The sequence below is a fragment of the Pogona vitticeps genome, chromosome 4, assembly GCF_051106095.1.
Source record: "Pogona vitticeps strain Pit_001003342236 chromosome 4, PviZW2.1, whole genome shotgun sequence".
In the NCBI taxonomy this organism is placed as follows: Eukaryota; Metazoa; Chordata; class Lepidosauria; order Squamata; family Agamidae; genus Pogona; species Pogona vitticeps.
In genome coordinates this window covers 187,440,784-187,461,769 of record NC_135786.1, presented here as the reverse complement: position 1 = coordinate 187,461,769, position 20,986 = coordinate 187,440,784, and the positions used below count along the sequence as shown (strand labels likewise).

The window sequence follows — 20,986 nt, the reverse complement described above, 5'->3', positions numbered from 1 at the left end:
CTTGAAGGAACAGATTTTAAATGCTTCAGGGTTTTTTGTTTGTTTGTTGTTTGTTTAATTCTGTTTGTCATACCCTTCTGTTACAATTTTGGCTTATCCTTTGTGTAAGTTAAACTGTAACAAGTTAGGAAGTTTTAAAGTTGCTATTTTTCTCCCACTTTAGGCCCAATGATGCACCAGCAGCCACCTTCTCAGCAGTACAGTATGCCCCAGGGAGGTGGACAGCATTATCAGGGACAGCAGCCACCAATGGGAATGATGGGTCAAGTTAACCAAGGAAACCATATGATGGGACAGAGGCAGATTCCACCATATAGACCACCACAGCAAGGTAAGATTAGGTGTTGCATGTTTAAATGCTTTGCTAATTAACATAGAAAGAAAAATATATCCAGTTAGTAGGACTGGGGGAAAATCCTGTAGTGGAACACTCAGGGTTCTGGCCACTCCACTCCCCCTACTCCCAACAGTCACATACTATGCCCACTGAGGTTGCACAGTTGTCATTTTGCTCCTTTCTCCTTCTTATGCTCATCTAATATGTAATCTGAAGTTCTTTGTCCTCCTTTAAATTTTGGGGATTTGCCCAAGTGTGCTTGAAATCCCCCTTTTTATGCTTAATTGTGCTTTTTTCACTACATAAGGGCCAGCATTGGAAGACTTGCATTACTGCTAGTATATATTATTCAATCTGAATTCCTACATGCACCCCATATTTCTTTATATGAACTTTTGGAATATCCAGCAAAGTTACCTATGTGAAAATAGGATTTTTTTTTTAAAGTCTATCTGCCTATTTTCTTTTGGTCATTGCAGGCCTAAAAGAACAAGCCAATCTGAAGTTTACCTTCTTAGTACTTAACGGCAAACCTTGCCTGCCACAAGTACTTTCCAAAGCAGCTATTTTACAAGCCCATACTATTACATTTTCCTACAAAATAGAACTTGAAGCTAAAAGGTTGCTATCTGTATCTGAATGTTAACATCTTTTTTTTCTATCCCTTTTAAAAGGAGCAATATGTGTGTTATATTGTTACAATGTTTTTCGAAATCTGTAGTTACACAATATTGGGTATTTAATGAAATCAGGTTCTTTGTGTAATACATACATGTATAGTCACAAAGCATTAAATATGTTTTCCAAAATTCAGTGACATGGGGGGTGGAGTCTATAGATGAGGTTTGTTTCTCATATTAAAGAAAGAAATCAGTGAGTGTGCGGGAAAAAAACAAGTTATTTACATATTGACTGGTTGTGGTTTTTCAGGCCCACCACAGCAGTACTCAGGCCAGGAAGACTATTATGGGGACCAATACAGTCATGGTGGACAAGGTCCTCCAGAAGGCATGAACCAGCAATATTACCCTGATGGTAATTTCTCATAATGTTAACTTTCCCATTTTACATACCTGCCCATTATTCTACTCACATTAATAACTATACACAAACTACTGGATGATTTGAAGCCCAAGGCATAACTTTCTTACAATTAGAATTAAAAAACAACTAATACAGATTTTTATATTTTTATAAGAATTCCCTTATTTGGCTAGAGATATAGAAAGTATTTACCATATGTGGATGGCTGATGCAATATATCTGCTTCCCAACCTGTAGTGTATCTGCATACAGTATAATTTTATTTATTTAAAAAAATTAAAATTGAGATTGACTGAATATGTTGATTCTAAAGCCCCATAATAAAAGTGATTGGTATTTTTCTGTGTGTGCAAATGTGTAAAAGAGAGTGTAGGAATTTATGAACATAATTAAGTAATTGCAACTTTCCTTTAACATTCTTCCGATTCTGAAAACATGTAATTTTTAGAATCTTTTTATTGCAAGGGATAATAAAGTGACATTTTGAATCACACAAAATGATTCCTGTAACTTATACATCCCTCAAATATATTGCCCACATCTTGTTGGTGAAAACCACATGCATTAGAGGCAGTTGTGCAAATAGTTTTCTTTCTGGCTTGCTATCATTATGTGGCCAGGTGCACAACCAAATGTGTAGACATTTATGTAACCAGTAGATGTGTGACAGATGGACAACTGAAAAGGTAGAATCACTTGGATAATTGGCCTTATTTGACTGAAGAAGACAGTAGGATTTTGACCACTGAATATAGGAAAATGTAAGATGTTGCTCCTGAAACTAAATATTTGAGTATATTTTTTAGAAATTATACTGAAGTTGAACTAAGCAAATATTAATAGATTCATGGCTACTATAAGAGCCAGCAGAACACTGTGAATGTTAGTTTGTGAAGATCAGGGTGCATGGTAGATTAGTCACCTTCCTGAAGTGTAATCCTTATTTCAGAGTGACCATTCATTGCAAATTAATTTTGAGGTTTTTTCCTAAATGTGTTCAAGTTGGGTTTGCCAAGTTTTAAACTACCCATTTTTCCTTGGTCACCATCATGCTCATGGTTTATTTTATTCATATCATGAAATAGCTTTGAATGACCTTTGTACTGGATCAGTTTAGTATCAGTTGCAATATGTAACAGTACAGTAAGACAGTTGCACAAATCATTGGTAAAACACTATTGTCGTTTGCAAAAGTCATATTGTTTCTATCTGGCTGTTTTATATTATTCATAAGCAATTACAAACATTTTCAGTAACATTAAACTGTGGCTTAGATAATTCATGATAAGGTATTGTCACATTTATCTGCCCCTAGATTAATTAGAATATCTACGCAGGTTCAGCTGTTTTGAAAATATTCTGTTGACCAGCCCTACAACATGATATATAAATTGAGATTTTAGTTGCTATAAAATGACTTGTTTGAACAAGCAGAAAAGTAACAGGAGATAGAGATGATACACTGTGAACAAAATTAAAGGTGTGCCATTGAATAATCAAGAAACTTTATAAAGAGGTATTTTTTCAAAATGTAGCACCCATCTTAACAAAAAAAGAACAAAGAAGGATTATTACTGAGTGTTCCCAGCAGTACAATTTGTAACCAAATTTCTAACCACAAGCAGAATTGTGAGAAGTTTTAAAAGAAATCTCAGGTCAATTGAGTCCAAATGGTGGATGTCTATAATATTTACTGGCTCTTACAGTAAAGGAGAATTTGTAAAGAAATGCATCTTTTCTTGTTATTGCATGCACTCCACCCAGATATGCAAATAATGTTTTGTGCAGAGGGGGATGTGTTTTAACAAATATATCATACAAAATGGTATAAAAGTAATGTGGAAGTTCAGAGTTTTACTTGTAGTTCACAGTGTTTTTAACAGCATATGCTTTTGAATTGGAGATCAGTAGAACAGGTGTTCAACAAAGTATGGTAATTGGTTTCTTTGTTCATTTTAATTAAATTCAGGTTATTTACATGTGAAAGGCCTAAATGCTTTCATTTTTAGAAAAAAAGACAAAGTGCTTCCCTTTCTAACAAAGATTATCAGAAGCTTAAGACCATTCCTCACTGTGATGTCGCTAAAACTACTTTCATTAGCTGATTTTTTCCATGTCGCATGTTAATTCAGTATGAAAGGGAAACCTATTGGTAAATCCTTCTAATTCAATTTGAAGGTTCTTTTTTATGTATTTCCAATTGACACTGATTTTTTAGTAAGATGAAATCTTTTTAGGGTTTTCACTCAGAGGCCATTAACGTTTCTTCCTGTCTCTTGTCGAATTGATGTAGGTCATAGTGATTACGGTTATCAGCAACCGTCGTATCCTGAACAAGGCTACGATAGGCCTTATGAGGATTCCTCCCAACATTACTACGAAGGAGGTATCTATATACCTTCACACACACATGCACACATACATTCCTTTTCCTTTCCCCTTCCATGAAGGAACAGAAATTCTTTCACAATATAACTTGTTTCCTGCCCATGCAAAGTTGCTGTAGACTGCTAGTTGCTGGCTGTTGAAAACTGCAGGGAACTTGAAGCATTCAAAATAGTTGTGGGTTTTTGTTTTTTTGCAAACATCTAAAATTATAACCTTAAATATGTCATTTCTAACAGTAATAAAATGACTAAAACACTGTTAGCGTTCCCCCAACGTATTTTTTATTTGAACATAAACCCATTGGTCCAGTTGTATATTTTGTGTGTATGTATACATACAAATATAGTGCCATTAGGAAACAGCTTGCTGATTTGTGTAGCTAGTCTGTGCTCTGTAGCTGTCTTTAATTTTGTCCTTTTTTTTCCATTTAGCATAGTCGTGGCCTTATCAAGTCACGGCATTATGTTCCAGTAAACTTAATGCTTGTTTGTCAGAGATGCTGAAAATGCTGCAGTTTAGCCGTGCAAAATCTGGTTTTAACTGCAGTTTGTTTGCCTGAATTCCTTCTGTTTTGGTTTGTTTCCTTTGTTCTGTTCAGTTTTTGAAATCAAAACTGCATTTTCATTTTGTTCTGTGGTGTCCGCTGTGCATCTGAAGAGAAAAGAAAAAATTGAACCAGAGAAAGCGCCTTTAATTGTTTTTGCTTAACCTACTCTTTCAGGAAATTCACAGTATGCCCAACAACAAGAAGCATATCAAGCACCACCTCAGCAGCAAGGATATCAACAGCAACCATACCCAGGCCAGCAAGGTTACCCTGGACAGCAGCAAGGTTATGGTAAGTCAGCAGTGGCACTTGGAAAAAAAAGGTTGCAGGGGAGGACATAGAAGGAAATGGTATATTTCTGAGTGGGCAAACTATGTCCCACATGTTAAAATCTATGAAAAAATTAACAGTATTTAATCATACTTAAAAATGCCATCCTAGATATGTTTTCTCTGAAGTAACTCACATTCACATTGGGTACTTTTTAAATATGATATATATTATCCAGATTAGAATTACGGTAAGGGAAAAGGCTTTCAGACAACATAGTCACTATCAACTTGGATATCACACGTTCTAACCCATTTAGAATTTCTCTTACATTCAAATTAGATTTAGAAACTGATTAGATCGATCTGTAGAGATCAGAGCCATCAGTGACTTCTAGTCAGGATAGATGTGTATCACCTCTAGTAACAGATACTTTATGCCTCTGTAAATCAGGTTTTGGGGAGTGCAAGATGGAGTCATCCATTTACATTCCTTGGACATCTGCTCAATATACTAAGTAAAATATAGTTAGACAATATATGGTAAGAGTGAGATATTAATTTTAATAGTTAATATAATAACTTATCTGCAAATTAGAAAGCTCTTCCTATCCTCCACTAGTTTTTAAAAAATTATAGCTTTAAGTTTCTCCAGTTCTTTCCAGGTCAGTTGGTATAGATTCACCCAGCAACAAGTGGTTCTCAACCTTTTTTGTAATGCGGACTGGCAGAGTCTCTGAGGGAGGTGGGGCGGCCCCTCGCACTCTCCGACCCATGTGCGAAGTGGTTGGGGAGCGCGTGTGCCATAGGTGTGCGTGCACATTCCCCCACCGCTTCACACATGCGCAGGAGCGCCTGCCCACCTGCGTCCCCACCCCACTGAAGTCTTTCATACTGATTGCCTACAAGTCATTTCAGGAGGCTTTTGGCCTGATATGGGGCATTATTTACATATAAATAAAAGCTTGACAGCAGGAATGGGGGGGGGAAGCTGAGAAGCTCTGGATGTCTTTAGGGTCCATTAATGAGGGCAAGGCGAGGCACTTTTTGATGGTGCCTCGGATGACAGCCTCTCACTACCTTGTTACCGGCAAGCGAGAAAAGTAAAATAAAAATCAGAATAAAGATCGTCCTTAAAGGGCAGCCACACGCAGGCACTCCGCCCTGAGGTGAAGCATTCTCATTTCTGTCGGAGGGCAGGGATCACAAGGGTTGGTTGCCTGCCCCTTTGAAGGCAGGGTTTCCTGTGTGAGGGCTAAGCAAAAAAAGGAGCAGCAGCAGCGGTGGCGCCTTCTCGGCCAGAAGCCCCAGTGGCTGTGGATGGGCTCACTGCTCTGGCTGGCGGCATTGCAGGCCTGTTGGGCAGACGCTTACTTCCCGGAGGAACGCTGGGTGCCCGAGTCGCGTTCCCCCACCACTTTGCGCATGCGCAGGAGTGCCTGCCCACCTGTGTGCTCACCTGTGTGCGCATGCTTGAAGGGGTGAGGGAGAGTGCCAGTGGCAGCTCGGCTCCCGACGGGTTCCAACGAGTCCGGGGTTGGGGCTCCTTGCCACCCTCCACGGCAGGAAATTCAAATGGTGGAGGGCGGGGAAGAGCGCCGAAGACCAATGCAGCCGTCCCGGTGAGCAGCCGCTGGTGGTGGCGGCAGTGGCCTGCTGAGGGTGGGCAAGGAGCGCCGACCCGGCCTTGTTGGAGCCCACTTGGAGGTGAGTAGCCGGAGCACCTGGCCATGTTCAGCCTCCTGGCTCTGGGCCACCCCAGCCACCAGCACTGCCGGCCGTGAATACAGACCTCCCGCCCACCCCACTCCCCTCCCCACAGCTACTTTGTGCCTGCGGGCACAGGCATGAAGGCGTGAGGTTGCGCTCATGCACTGCGTGTGTGCACAAAGCATCTGTGGGGAGGGGAGTGTGTGCGGGAGGATGGAAGGTTTCTTCGCGGCCCGGTCCGGCTCAGGCCAGGGACTGGCACCAGGCCGGGGACTGGAGGTTGATGATCGCTGGCATACTAGATTGCACACCAAAGAATTTGAAAAAGAAATGCAAAACGTGTATGTATGTATTCTGCCTGTCTTGAGACACAGACACTCCTAAATATAAAAGTCATGCCATAGGATGAAGAATCATGGACATGTCTTTGAGTTTTGAAATTACTCTCAAAGCAAAATAGAACTTGGATATCATACGTTCTAACTCATTTCATTTGATATCTGTTCTTTTTCTTTTAAAATATTGTAGTAATTTATTGTTTTATCTTTTAATGTTGCTTCTTTTAATATTATAAGCTGCCTTGTGTTTTCTTGAGAAGAAAAGCATAGCGTAGATATTTTTTAAAAAGCGAAATTACCCCATAGAAAATCTTTAAATAAATACAGTGGTGCCTCGCGTGACGAGGATAATTCGTTCTGTTCAAATCGCTGTTAAGCGAAATCCTCGTCAAGTGAAATGAAAAAGCCCATTGAAATGCATTGAAAACCGATTCAATGAGTTCCAGTGGGCGAAATACTGCAGCATCCAGCGAAGATCCTCCATAGGGCGGCCATTTTCAGTGCCTGTAAAGCGAGGAATCTGTCCTAAAACACAGCGGGGAGCCATTTTAAACAGCAGGCGGCCATTTTGAAGACCCAGTGATCAGCTGTAAAGATTGTCGTTAAGCGAAAAATCAGTTCCCGAAGCAAGGAACTGATCATTGTTAAGTGATTTTTGCATATTAAAGCATCATTTTGCGATCGCAAAGGCGATCGTAAAACTTCATCGTCAAGCGATTTCCTCATCTAACGAGGTAATCGTCAAGCGAGGCACCACTGTAAACAGATGAAAAAAATGCAGCCCTTGTTTTCTTCTCAAGATACTGCGTCTTCAACATTCAAACTGTTCTTGCAGTCCCTTTGGATTTCTCTTACTGGTGCAGTTAGGAATTTATTTATTTGTTTGTTTGTTTGTTTGTTTGTTTGTTTATTTATTTAATATCCCACTTATCTGGTCGGTTAAGACCATCTAGGCGGCTTACAGCATAAAAATACAAAAGTATATATATAAAACAGTTTTTACATAGTGGATCACTTTTCAACAAGATGGGGCAAACAATGGGGGTGGGAGGAGAAAAGGAAAACATCAGGAATTGACTGGAGGGAAGGCCTGCCGAAACATCCATGTTTTTAGTTGATTTTTAAAGATACCCAGCGAGGTAGCCACGCGAATCTTATGAGGTAGGTTGTTCCAGAGGTGAGGAGCCACCGCCGAGAAGGTCCGATATCTTGTCTTTTCCTTCCGTGCCTCCCTCGGCGTTAGGCTCCTCAGCCTCACCTCCTGGCTCACACAAGTGACACGGGTAGATCTTGGTGGGAGTAGGTGTTCCGCCAGGTATCAAGGCCCTAAACTGTTTAGGGCTTTGTACGTAAGCATCAACACTTTGAAGTTGATGCAGAATCGGATGGGCAGCCAATGCAATGTGGCCAGAGTGGGTGAGATGTGTTGGTATTTTTTCACTCCACTAAGTAGTCTGGCCGCTGCATTCTGCACCACCTGGAGTTTCCGCAACAGCCTCAAAGGCAGCCCCACGTAGAGCGCATTACAGTGGTCTAATCTTGAGATTACGAGCGCATGCACCAAGGTAGTGAGCGCCCCAACATCGAGATAGGACCGCAGCTGGGCTATCCGCCTAAGCTGAAAAAAGGCGGTACGGACCACTGACGCCACCTGAGTTTCCATAGTGAGCACCGGGTCCGGATGGATCCCCAAGCTGCAGACCCCATCCTTGGCAGGAAGAGTCACCCCCCCAAAAGAGAGGGAGTTTCCCAGGCCCCCAACTGTGGGGGCACCCAACCTTAGTACCTCCGTCTTGTCCGGGTTCAGTCTCAGCCCGTTCTCCTGCATCCATTGCAGTACAGTCCCCAGGCAGCGCAGAAGGGACAGAACGGCATCTCCTGCAGTTGGTGAAAAAGAGATGTAGAGCCGAGTGTCATCAGCGTACTGATGACACAATGCTCCACACCCCTGGAGGACCCCACCCAGTGGCCTCATATAGATGTTGAACAGCATTGGGGAGATAATTGACCCCTGTGGAACCCCACAATTGAGACTCCACGGGGCCAAAACACTCTCCCCAAGCTGTACTCTCTGGGGGCAGTCCTCCAAGAAGGAACGGAGCCAGGCCAATGCCAGGCCACCAATTCCCAGCTCAGAGAGCCTCCCCAGGAGGATACCATGGTCAATGGTATCAAAGGCCGCTGAGATGTCGAGGAGGACCAGCAGAGACACTTTGCCCCTTTTAGCCTCCCTCAATAGGTCATCACATAGGGCGACCAATGCCATTTCTGTACCATGGTGCAGCCTGAAGCCCGACTGAAATGGATCCAGGGCATCTGTTTCATCCAAGTGCGCTTGGAGCTGGTCGGCCACCACCCTCTCGACCACCTTGCTTAGGAAGGAAACATTGGCGACGGGCCTATAGTTGCCAATTTCGTCCGACGCCAAACTGGGTTTCTTCCTAATGGGCCTAATGAGTGTTTCCTTGAGAGCAGATGGAAACCTGTCCTCAAGGAAAAACCCATTGATTATTACAGTGGCCCATTCCGTTGTTGTAGGCCTGACTACAGTGGTGCCTCGCACAGCGAGGTTAATCCGTCCCGGATTAACCCTCGCTGTGTGAAACATCGCTGAGCGGGGCAGAAAAGCCCATTGGAAAGCATTAAACATCGTTTAATGCGTTCCAAATCGGCTGAAAACTCACTGTTCGGCGATGCTTCTGGGGTCCGGCAGCCATTTTCGCGCCCTCCCCTCGCTGAACGAGGGCACGAAAATGGCTGCGATCAGCTGTTCCGCGGGTCCAAAATGGCTGCCGGAACAGCCGAAATGGCCGGGCGCAGCGTTTTCGCGCCCTTGGTAAGCAAGGGGAGAGTGCGAAAACGCTGCGCGCAGCCATTTCGGCTGTTCCGGCAGCGTTTTCGCGCCCTCCCCTTGCTTACCAAGGGCGCGAAAACGCTGCACCCGGCCCTTTCGGCTGTTCCGGCGGCCATTTTGAAGCCGCGGAACAGCTGATCGGCAGGTCGCAAAGTGAAGGTCGGTAAGCGAACCGCTTACTGACCTTCGCTCTGCGATTTTCGCCCATTGGGGCCATCGCTGTGCGATCGCATTAGCGATCGCAAAAGCGTCCTCGTAGAGCGAATTCATCGCTCTACGAGGCGCTCGTTGTGCGAGGCACCACTGTACTTTGATTAGCCAGGCCAGGCAAGGGTCAAGGGAGGAGGTGGTAATGGTAAAGACTTTTAAAAGACTATCTTGGATTGTGTTTAAAGGAGTAGTGGGATCATAACCATATACAGTGGTGCCTCACTTAGCGATGTTAATCCGTTCCGGAAAAAACATCGCTAAGTGATTTAATTGTTAAGCGATATTAAAAAGCCCATAGGAACGTATTAAAACACGTTTAATACGTTCCGATGGGCTAAAAACTTACCTTAAAGCGAAATTCCTCCATAGCGGTGACCATTTTGGGTGCCTCTAAAGCGAGGCAAAACAGCTGCGGCCATTTTGTTTTTGCGGCGGCCATTTTGGAACCACCAATCAGCTATTTTAAAAAGTTCGCTTTGCCATGATCGCTTCCCGGTGATCATCGCAAAGCGAATTTTAGCCATAGGGGCCATTGCTAAGCGATCGCTCCAGCGATGGCCAAAAGTCCAACGCAAAGCGATTTCATCGCTCAACGGAGCGATCGCTAAGCGAGGCACCACTGTAGTCAAAATGGAGAAGGCTCAGAGTAGCTTCATTAAGGTGAACATAACATGCAACTATAATTACAGACTGGCTTTGAAAATATATGATGCTATGTGATCTTGAGTTCTACTGTACATCATGGCATTTTGGACTTTAATACTGTTATATAACAGGTAATGGTAGTAGTATATATAGAAAAGTTAGAAATATTTAAAAGGTGGATTTGTTACAGGATATTAAGAAGTTTTTTGGATCAAGAAGGTGACCAGTAAAGATGTTCTAAAATGAAGACCAAGTTGTCATAAGATATGTGCAAATAGCTGGAATACTTTAGTTGTGTAAATAGGATACAGAAAACACAGGGCAAATTCTGTTGTATAACTTTGTGCCTGGAATAACTCAGCTAAGGTGTGCAAATTCCCCCACTCCACATCACTGGCCTTAGGTTTCTAAGGGGTTGATGGGCACAAGAAGGAGTGGAAAGAGCCTCCAGTGTATTCCTTCTTTTTCTTGTCAAGCCAAATAAAATTGACAATTAGTGTAAATAATTAGGAAAAAAATAGGCTGCCTAAGTGATGTTAAAGGTTTTGTTTTTGTTTTTTAAAGTAAGTATCTCAAAACAGAAGATGCTGCTGTGAAAGTTTGGCACTGGTAGTGTGATGACAAAAATTAGATTTAGGCAGGAAGATGCCCAAAGTGTTTTTGTGTTGCCAGCCAATGAAGCATTCATCTTTTGTTTTTCTATACACCAGTCTTCCCCTGTCTCCCCCCATTGCAAATGCTATTCCGCCCTTGAGACAGATAGGACTTCGTAAAGGATTTTCTGATACTCCACTGGTGCCTGCTGTTTCTTAAAAAATCAAAACATACCATTAAACACAGATTCTGGCTATTGGAGAGTTCTCTAGACAAGTTAAGTTGCAGCAAAATAAAATGGCAGGCCTTGAACCGATAATCCTGTGCAAGTGGGTAATCCACAAGTGGAAAGAATGATTAAGCTCTGGTCCTATCAGGAAGACATTCATTAACTTCTTTGTTAGTGTGTTGACAAGAGCCCTGTTTGGTTGTTACCTATTCATTTGTTATCAACATGCATAGAAAGGAGCAATTAGCCTTTCCCCTCCCTGGAGAATTTGGATTCTTGTTCAAATGTATGTGCAGGAGTTTCTGTTTTAAAGACATTTTATTGTCTACATGGAAAAAGCAGCGACATATTATGTAGGGGATAGTTGCTCCTCTGAACATTTTGATAGCATCCAGGTAGATAATGACTGAATAGTGCTAAGCTTTGTTTCACTTAGATTCATTATGAAATTTAACTTCTGTCTTAAAAGTGTAATTTGTGTCTGTTGAATACCAGTCAAATCAGCATGTTTACTTAAACCCAGGCCATTGCTCCAGTTGAAATATTGAAGTTCTGAAGATATTCAAACTGAGTTTTATAGACTGCATAGACTTGTTTTACACTTAAGTCAACTTTTTATTGCTATTGCATCTGAGAAAGGGTAGTCAGATCAGTAACCTGGTCCAACATGATAGTACTCCTGTGTCTGAAACAATACAGCTTTAATTACAATTGTAAGCAAAATTTTTCTTTGTTTTTTCTTCTTTTGGAACAGTGGTTAATATTGTCTAAGTGGGCTCAGGGTAAAAAGGACATGAAGGGTATTCACATCCTTTACTGGTATAAAATGACAAATACTTGTCATTACTTGTGATATTTTAAGGGTTTATGGTATGTTGCTAATACGTTTAATAGTGATTGATCAAATTTATATTTGTAAAAATAGACTTAGAAACATGTGAGAATTCTATTACTGATTTTTAGATATTCCTACCTGTTTTAGCTTAATTAGATCCCACAGAGTCTTTCTAAGAAGCATCAAACTACTAGGATGCTAGATCCTAATAATGATCTATTTTCCCCCTGGTAGTAAAACAAAGACATCCTCGCATTAAAGATATCAAGAGAGTGGGTTACTTGGAAAGGGTCAGTTAAAGTTTTCAAAATAATCATTTCATGTGTCTTTTGTGGACATCTCCCTTTTATGCTCCTATTCACTGTCTTCCAGAAAGGAGAATGGGGGGCAAAGAAGCAGAAGGATATATTTACTTTTTCTTTAAATGTTTCACTCTGATCTTGAAGAGAGGGAGCTGGTAATTATAATTTGGAAATGTTAAAGTAAATCTTACGATATGTTAAAAATTGTCATTTTTTAATAAAAAAGCAATAAGCATTGTAAAATTTAAAACAATATAAAAATGTCTTGTATTTAATTAATCCAGTAGGGTATATTCTTGCAACTCCAAAAGTACGATGTCATCCAGCGAGTAATCTTATCTGAATATCATTGTTAGGGAATTTCTTTCTTCATATATTGAATGTTTTAATTGGTCTAATTTTGTTCCCCAAAATATTTTAGGTCCTTCACAAAGTGCCCCGGGACCTCAATATTCCAATTATCCTCAAGGGCAAGGTCAGCAGTATGGAGGATATCGGCCTACACAACCTGGACCCCCACAGCCGCCACAGCAGAGGCCTTATGGATATGACCAGGTATACTTCTATGTTTTATTAAAATGTTGCGCATTTTGGATTTTATATACATATTGATCTTCAAGAGTGAGATAAAATTAAGCACCAGATATGTGTATGTTTATATTTATCCCTTTAAGCTTTTCTAATATTTGCAAGGTTACCACTGTAATAGCATTTTAGTTCTGAACTTTGTAATTGTAGGAGAATTGTTTTGAAAGCTGGTGATTTGAGCAGTTATCAGGATGAGTGTGCATTGCTATCATATAGCAAATGCCCCTCAGCATAAATTGCTGTTAGCATATACTTTTGTAGTGCATCAAGTTGATGAAGTACAACATTAGAGCAGCTACCTTTCTGACTTTTCTTCCAACTTTTAATTTTATAAGGCTAGGAAACACAGAGAATCAGGATGTGTCGCTCAGCAACTGTATTTAGAAACCTTTTCTAGGCAGGTAGAAAGTGTTCAGAGTGTCTTATATATGACAATAAAACCAAGAGATCACATAATAGTAATTAAAACACTAAGTGAAAATGTCAGAGGAATAAGCCAAAGGCATATTGAAATCTAAAACTAGTTTTACATCCTCCTAAAAACTAGGCAGAAAGAGTGCCTTCTCACTATAGCAAGTAACTTTTCAGAGAAATAGGGGTTAGTGTGATAAAGACACATCTAGATGATGTTACATTGGTTAGACATAATAAAGGACGTATAGTGAAGGGTCTCATTTCTTGACTGTACCTGATGCATGCTCTGACATAGGAAGGGATGGTGTTCCATTGATATCTAGATCCCAAGGAAAACAGGAGAGTAAAGGTCAAAGGAGAATACAGTGGTGCCTCGCATAACGTTTGCTTCGTTTAACGTTTTTTTCGCTTAAAGTTTATTTTTTCAGAGTCAGATTGTGCTTCGTATAACGTTTTTCCCTATGGGCGATTTTCACATAGCGATTTTGGGATCATGCTTCGCTTAACGTTTTTTGTTTTAGGTCCCCTGCTTCACTTAACGATGTTCATTTTTTCAATTACAAAAGTGTCTTAACATGTTGAAAAACGGTTTTAAATGCTTGGAATCGTTAGTGCACCTTCTAAAATGTGTGCATACTTAATTTGGCGTTGATCTGACTTTTTGTTAATTTTTTGTGAATTTTTTTCTCCCCCATAGGAAACAATGGAGCTGTCAGATTTTGACAGCTGTCAAAAGTTGGGGGGAAAAAATTCACCATAAATTAATGAAAAGTCAGATCAAAGCCAAATTAACTTTTGCATCCGTTTTAGAGGGTGCAGAAGCTAATCCAAGCATTTAAAACCATTTTTGACCCTTTTATGACACACTTAAATTTGCAAAAATTGACTTCGCAAAGCCATTGAAATGTATTGAGTTGGCTTCAATACATTCCAATGGAGGAAACATTGTATCGTTTAACAATGTTTCCTATGGGTTTTTTCGCTTAAGGACGCCAATCCGTGCCTATTGGAACGGATTAACCGGTTTCCAATGCATTCCTATGGGAAATGGTGTTTCGCATAAAGTTTTTTTCGCATAAGGTTTTTTTTTTTTTTGGAACCAATTAAAAATGTTATGCGAGGCACCACTGTATTGTATACTGAACTTCCCAGTTAGAGAAATGCAGTGAGTCTTGTGTTCTCATAATGTGCTCAGAGTACAATAGCCTCAGTTAAGTCATTTTTGCTTTTAAAGAGAATTCAGGCTTGATTTCATCTACTTATTTATCTTTCTAGCAGTTCATGACAGTGGTCAAACTCTCCTCCAACACTTTATTTCATGAATTGATTTTTTTATATTCTCGAAGGCTTTCATGGCCGCGATCCGATGGTTGTTGTAGGTTTATCAGGCTGTTTGGCCGTGTTATGGAAGTTTTCTTCCTAATGTTTCAGCAGTCTCTGGCTGGCATCTTCAGAGGACAGGAATTAGAACTCGTTCTGGTGTAGTATGTGGGGTAGTTGACTATTTGTAGCTGTGGAATCAGCTTTTTATCCTTTTCAAGAAATTGGGTGATTATGGTGATCCGGGTCTTTTCTAACTGCTGTCCTCTGAAGATGCCGGCCACAGAGACTGGCGAAACGTTAGAAAGAAAAACCTCCAGAGCACAGCCAAAAAGCCCGAAAAACCTACAACAATCATTGAATTGATTTTTTGCTGTTTGCTACATTTTGTGTTGGACATGAATGACCAAATCTTGTAATCACAGTGAATCTACAAGAAAGTACATGTGGTTCTTTTTTGGGTGTTCTTGGCTATTGGAAAATGTACATAGGATAATAAATAAAATACTTAATATATTACAGCGTAGATTAGAAGAGGAACTAAAAAAAGAAGCTGATGCTCCTATCCTTGATGTGTGAATTTCTAGAAGATGCAGGTCATCTGTACTTAATTTTTCAGTATTCCAATGAGAGAGAGAGAGACGTCTTACTGGAATACTAAAAAAATATTACACACAGAAACATATAAGAACAGTGGTGCCTCGCTAGACGATAATCCATTCCACTGAAATTGTTGTTTAGCGAAATCATTGTCTAGCGAAAAGCATTTCCCTGTTGGAATGCATTGAAACCTGTTTAATGCGTTCCAATGGGGAAGAATCGTCGTTGTCTAGCGAAGATCGACCATAGGAAAGCCGCTTTGCAAACCACTGATCAGCTGTTTAAATAGCTGTCTTGCGAAGCTTAGGTCCCGAAAACACCCGTTTTGCGAGCACGGAGGGAGCTGTCAAAATCATTGTCTAGCGAAAATCGGTTTGCGAAGCAGGGACCAAACATTATCCAGCAAAATTCCCCCATAGGAATCACCGTTTTGCGAATCGCTATAGTGATTGCAAAAAGTCAATGTCTAGCGAAAACTGTCATGCAGGGTAACTGTCTAGCGAGGCACCACTGAAGTTTATTTTAATGTTTTTGTCATTATTCTTTTTCAAATTTGAGCATTTATTCATGTGGAAATTCATATTTTTTGCATTTACGTTTTGCACTCACCCATGATTCTGCTGCTGTCAGTGACACTGCATAAGTAGCTGTAGTTATGCATGCTTTTGTAATTTACAGGCTGGATTATTGCAGTATGGTGTAGGCCAAGGTGCAGCCAATGGGTCTATTTATACTTATTAAAAAGCACTTATTACTGCTTAGATTTTTGAAAAATTAAATTATGTTTAAGAATAGTAAAGCATACATGATATATGCAAAATTCAAATATGCAATACAATGCAAAAAATAGTGCAAATATAAAATACAAACGCTGACATACAGCATTTAGATCTCTGTGAAATAGATATCAAATCAGAGTCTATAGAATTGGTCTAAATTAATAAGTTTTCCACATATGTCCAAAACAAAAATTGTAGATGTATGTTGTGTTTGTGAAGGAAAGGCATTCCACATAGCAGGTGCCTTGTTCTTGACAATTGCAGAGTAACTTGAAGAGCTGATGGCATCACTGGGAGGACCTCTCTAGATCACCTTAAGGACCATGTAGACCTGTAAAGAAAAAGATACCACCACTGGTGTTTGTGGCTCATAGATCCCTGCTTGGCCTCTGGTGCCCCCACTGTATTGGAAAAAAATCAATGAAGGACAGCACAAAAATGAATTGTTAAAAGCAAGGCATGGCCATTTTGCCTTAAAAATATGGTGATTTCCCCTAAAAACAAGGGATGCCACCCACCCCATTTAGTAGACCCTCAAGAGAACACTTGAGGAAGCACAGGGCCTTGTGCACCAACCTTATTTCCAACAGTTGCATGTGTACCAACTACAGACTTCTCCCATTGAGCAGAAAGGGTTGAAGTCAAATTCTAAGTATAAAGCAGAGTATAAGCAGCAGCCTCCAGATGACTGGTAATCCTGATTTTATAGAGATTCTGCCTATGTGGTGGATATTAATAAAAATGTTTTTGCTAGTTTAAAAATAAAATAGCAGTGTTGGGGGGGATGTTGCGGGGGCCACATTTGGGTTTCTAGACATGCCTATGGCCCACCCCTGCACTAGGCAAAGATCATTTTCTCTTCCCCAATTTTTAAGCAATTGGGGTAATAGTCTTCTACTGTTGTGCTATTTCTGTCCTGTGGAGTTGGTTGCTGCTTTATTATAAGTTACACTGCAGAGCGCTATTGCTGAAAATCTGGGTAGAATCCTGAGTTCTTTTTGTGAATGTATGAGTATCATGGCCAGAGTGCTCTGCTTGAACCGTGATGATCTCTGGCTTATACAACGTGCTGCTTTAAAGAAGACATTCTCCTCATCCAAGGGGTTACAAGATTCTGTCTTGGGCAAACAGTGGACAGGGATGAGCTGTACACAGAAACTGAATGTTGCATAGTACATTTCCTGGCCATATTGGCCATAGAAATAAATGTATTCAACCTGATGATTCTATTGGAAGAAAGTGAATACTTTTTCTGAAAACTGACACTGGAAATTTAGATGTTGAGTGTCTACCAACTTTCGCCTTCTTTCAAATAGAATCAGCACATTGATTCCCTTTTTGGGGGGAACAAGAGTATACATCTGAAATTGTGAAATTATCATAAACAACCATTATATCAATTCCCGAAAGAAAAATAATTCAACATTGTGTACAAGTCTTATACTTTTAAAAGTTGTTGTTTTGTTTTAGGAAAACACAATAACTACTTTCTGTTTACTCTTTCTTTCTCGTTCTCTCTTTTTAGGGGCAATATGGAAACTATCAGCAATGAAACAATAATTTCAGTACAATAGCAAATGTGTGTTTGCAGCCGTAATGTTTCTCCAGCATTGTGGACATCTCTTTTTGAAGATAAAGCTTCAATTCAGTAGTTTGGGAAGCAAAAAGCCAGCAACCCCACATTGTTGATAAATGGCTGCTTTGCAGGTGTTGCCTTCCTGGGCTAGTTATAAACAAAAATGATAGTATTTCTAAAAAATTTTGCATCTGTACTCTAGATGGCAATATTGGACAGAAAACGTATTCTCAAACAGTTTTGCTGTGAGCTTAGAACTGTACATCAAACTAACTGTTACAGACTGAAATGTGTGAACAGCATTGTATGTTTATGAAGGTTAAGGGAATTTAATATTTTTCCACAGGTTCTTTTGTAAGGGGATGGGGAAAATTTTTACAGCAGCAATATTTTATATATTATGTTTTTCATGTGGAATATGCAGGGCAGTACACTACATACTGGTAAAGGTCAGAAACCCATATAGATAGGGGATATAGATTGGGACATGATTAATTCTTCATTGTGTTGGTCTAAGTGTATTACATGAGAAGGACAGTTGTATCTCTGTACATTTGCTGCAGACCCTTGTAAGAAGAATTATATCCCAGCTATTTGAATCATGCACAATAAAGGCATAGTCATGTATAAAGAATTAATTTTGAAATATATTGTGTGAAGCTCTTTTTTAAAAATGGTTTCTAGCAGTGGAAATTTTCTGTATTATTTTTAATAGGAATTGAATTGAATTTGTAATGGTCTTATTAGCTTCACATAGAACAAACTATGATCTTTTTCTGATTTCAGTAACAAGAAATTTGAAGAAAGTGTCCATTTAACATGACTTAACTATACAGTGTTTCAAAACAGATTATAAATAGGCTGATGTGTGTTTTATTTCACATGGATTTAACTTTTAGTAGCCCAATTTCTATGTAACTAAAATAGTATAGAAGTTTTGTACAATTCTTGTCTAAACTTTGAGAGTTCATATCTTTAAGAAGGAAGGCATTTGTTGTTTATATCCATGTTTGTACTGGTAAATATGAGACCAAGAGCAAGTTATAGTGAGATTTTTTTAAAAAATGTCAGATTCTGTTGTGAACTGTATTAATGCTTATGACATTGCATGTGAGGTAGCCACTACCTGGATCAACATTGGAGCCAACACAGAAGACACACACTTTCAAAGACTGTCCTGATGTTAATGTTTCAGGTGCAATCTTGAATATGTGTTGCTCTGGAATACATGCATTTAGAGTATCTTGGCATCTAAGAACAGTCCAGGAGTTACATATATTCATTATATATTATGTGTTTTAAAAGGGAGACAGCGAAACTCAGTGAGACATAAAAAGTCACATTCCTCCATAATAATAAATAGAAAACAAATTTCTTTACATTGGTTGCATATTAAAATCAAATCTTGAATTGAAAGTGAAAGGAATATCGGTATGAATGAGATTCTTTTTGGTTCTGTGCCAATTCACCACCACTGTGTACTTCATTGCTATTTAAAAGTGTATTCCATCAACTCTAGCAGACAAATAAATTATTTGTGGTCTTAATTTTCTCATTTGCAACTTTACATTAGATCTTTATTACTTTGATATTTTATTTGGAGTATTCACTATGCATTTTTCTTTTGTAGTATTTGATCCAAAATAACCACATTGTGTTTGTATTCTAGAGCTTTATCAAAATTCTAATCAAGTTCATTAGAATTAACAGTTCAGTAATCAGCATGTTGATGCATGTGAAGACTGTTTGTTGCACAACTCTTTCTGTAAATGATGGTCCATGTGGTTATAATCAAGATGACTGAATTAGATAAATGGGTTGAGACAAAAACTGCACCAATCCAACCTGGTATAGATATATTATCTCATTTAAAATAAGCTCGACTGACATTAAGAAATAATTTGTTTTTCCAGCCGATCTTCTGTTGTCTTATTCTCATTTTTAACGGAAACTAAAATTGCAGTTTTAATAAGCAGAATTTCCTCCAGGGTTTCTCTCCAAGGGAATAATGTGTTTTCAAGCTTTAATTGTTTTATAACGGTCCTATTTCATAAAAGTTTTTAATTGATGGTGACAAACATTACCTTGTTTTTCTAATATTGGCTTAAAACAACAGTTTAGAAGATACCTTTTGATGATTTGCAGTTTGTTCAGTTTGTTCTAAAATCTAAGCAAAGTAGGATGCAAAGACAAAGGCTAAATCCAGTGTGGCTCCTACTTAGAATAGGCACACTGGAATCAGAAGGACTGTGGTTCATTTTAGGTAGGATTAAAATTACCAGAAAAACTGCCAGAAGAATATTAGCAAAATGGTATAATGTCAAACATATTGCAAGTGGCTTTCCTATAGTAAATTAATCCCAATCCAAGAGAATGTAGCAGAAGAATCTTCTCCCAGAATACATGTTATACTGGGAAAAGAAATCAGATGAAACAAGTAATTTGAAACTAAATTATAATAATAAAAGGCCCTACTGGGCAAAATCCTGTTGCTTAACTTTGTGCCCGTTGCAACCCAGATTGGTGCCCAAAATACTGTACAGCATTCCACAATAAAATTCCTTTCTCCTGTCCAATTGAATTGCTAAAAGTCTGTCTAACATGGAAGGAGAGCAGGGAGGGGACCAGGCTGCTATCTTGAAGAAAAATATTCCACAGCCTTAGAACAGCCAATAAAAAGGCCCTCTTTCACATCCTTTGTGGTTCCTCCACAAAGGGTGGAGGAACCAAAGAAAGGCTGGCCCAAAGATCAACGTGACAATGGAGCAACGAAAAGATGCATAGAGTTCCTTCTAGTCATGAAAATATTTTAGATTCACTGGCTTTCTAAAATGTAATAAAACAGCTTGCCCAAGGGCTTTAAAGATACTCATATTGATCTAGTATTTTCCCCCTATGCCAGTATATCTGCTTACTTGCAGGTGTGTGGGAGCAAATATGCTTATTCATATAGTTGAACTCGGCCCTTAAACTCCTGGGTTAAATCCAGGAGCTACACTTTGACCAGAATCCAATGTTTGTGTAAGGCTTGTATAAGTTGTTACAGCTAATTGCTGAAGTGTTGGGCATGACAAGGTTGTGCACCTAGTCACACACTCGCTGCTGTCATACCCCATCAAAATGCTCTGTTTCACTTCCCTTTTTATATCTTTTGTCCATTATCTTCTAATGCTGATGTGGGTAATTAGGAACATGTCCAATTTATAGTTAACCTGATTAAATCTGTGGAGCCACTCTGAAAGTAGCAGTACCAATGGTCAGTTGTAGATTTAGCTCTCATCCTTTGGCCTGTATGGCAACATGTTTCAGTAATTGATTTGATCAGAAAGATTAAGAGTTCCTCAAAATCTTGATGTTTTCCTCATCAACGTGGCCCCTTCATTCTAATTACTATTAGCTTGAATATG

General features: G+C 39.5%; 1 protein-coding gene across 3 annotated transcripts in view; it reads left to right on the top strand.

The window, feature by feature from the left end:
- Positions 1 to 19,126, top strand: part of SS18 (SS18 subunit of BAF chromatin remodeling complex) — a 44,682-nt gene extending 25,556 nt beyond the window's left edge. The window contains exons 6-11 of one of the 3 annotated variants that reach the window (XM_072998872.2): positions 164 to 331; positions 1,268 to 1,372; positions 3,675 to 3,767; positions 4,491 to 4,607; positions 12,724 to 12,857; positions 17,529 to 19,126. In XM_072998872.2, coding sequence (XP_072854973.2) covers positions 164 to 331; positions 1,268 to 1,372; positions 3,675 to 3,767; positions 4,491 to 4,607; positions 12,724 to 12,857; positions 17,529 to 17,555 — 644 coding nt within the window. In that variant the 3' untranslated portion in view covers positions 17,556 to 19,126. The remainder of the gene's footprint in view (positions 1 to 163; positions 332 to 1,267; positions 1,373 to 3,674; positions 3,768 to 4,490; positions 4,608 to 12,723; positions 12,858 to 17,528) is intronic. The other 2 variants (XM_072998873.2, XM_072998874.2) reach the window with 2 other exon arrangements.
- Positions 19,127 to 20,986: the final 1,860 nt, after the last annotated feature.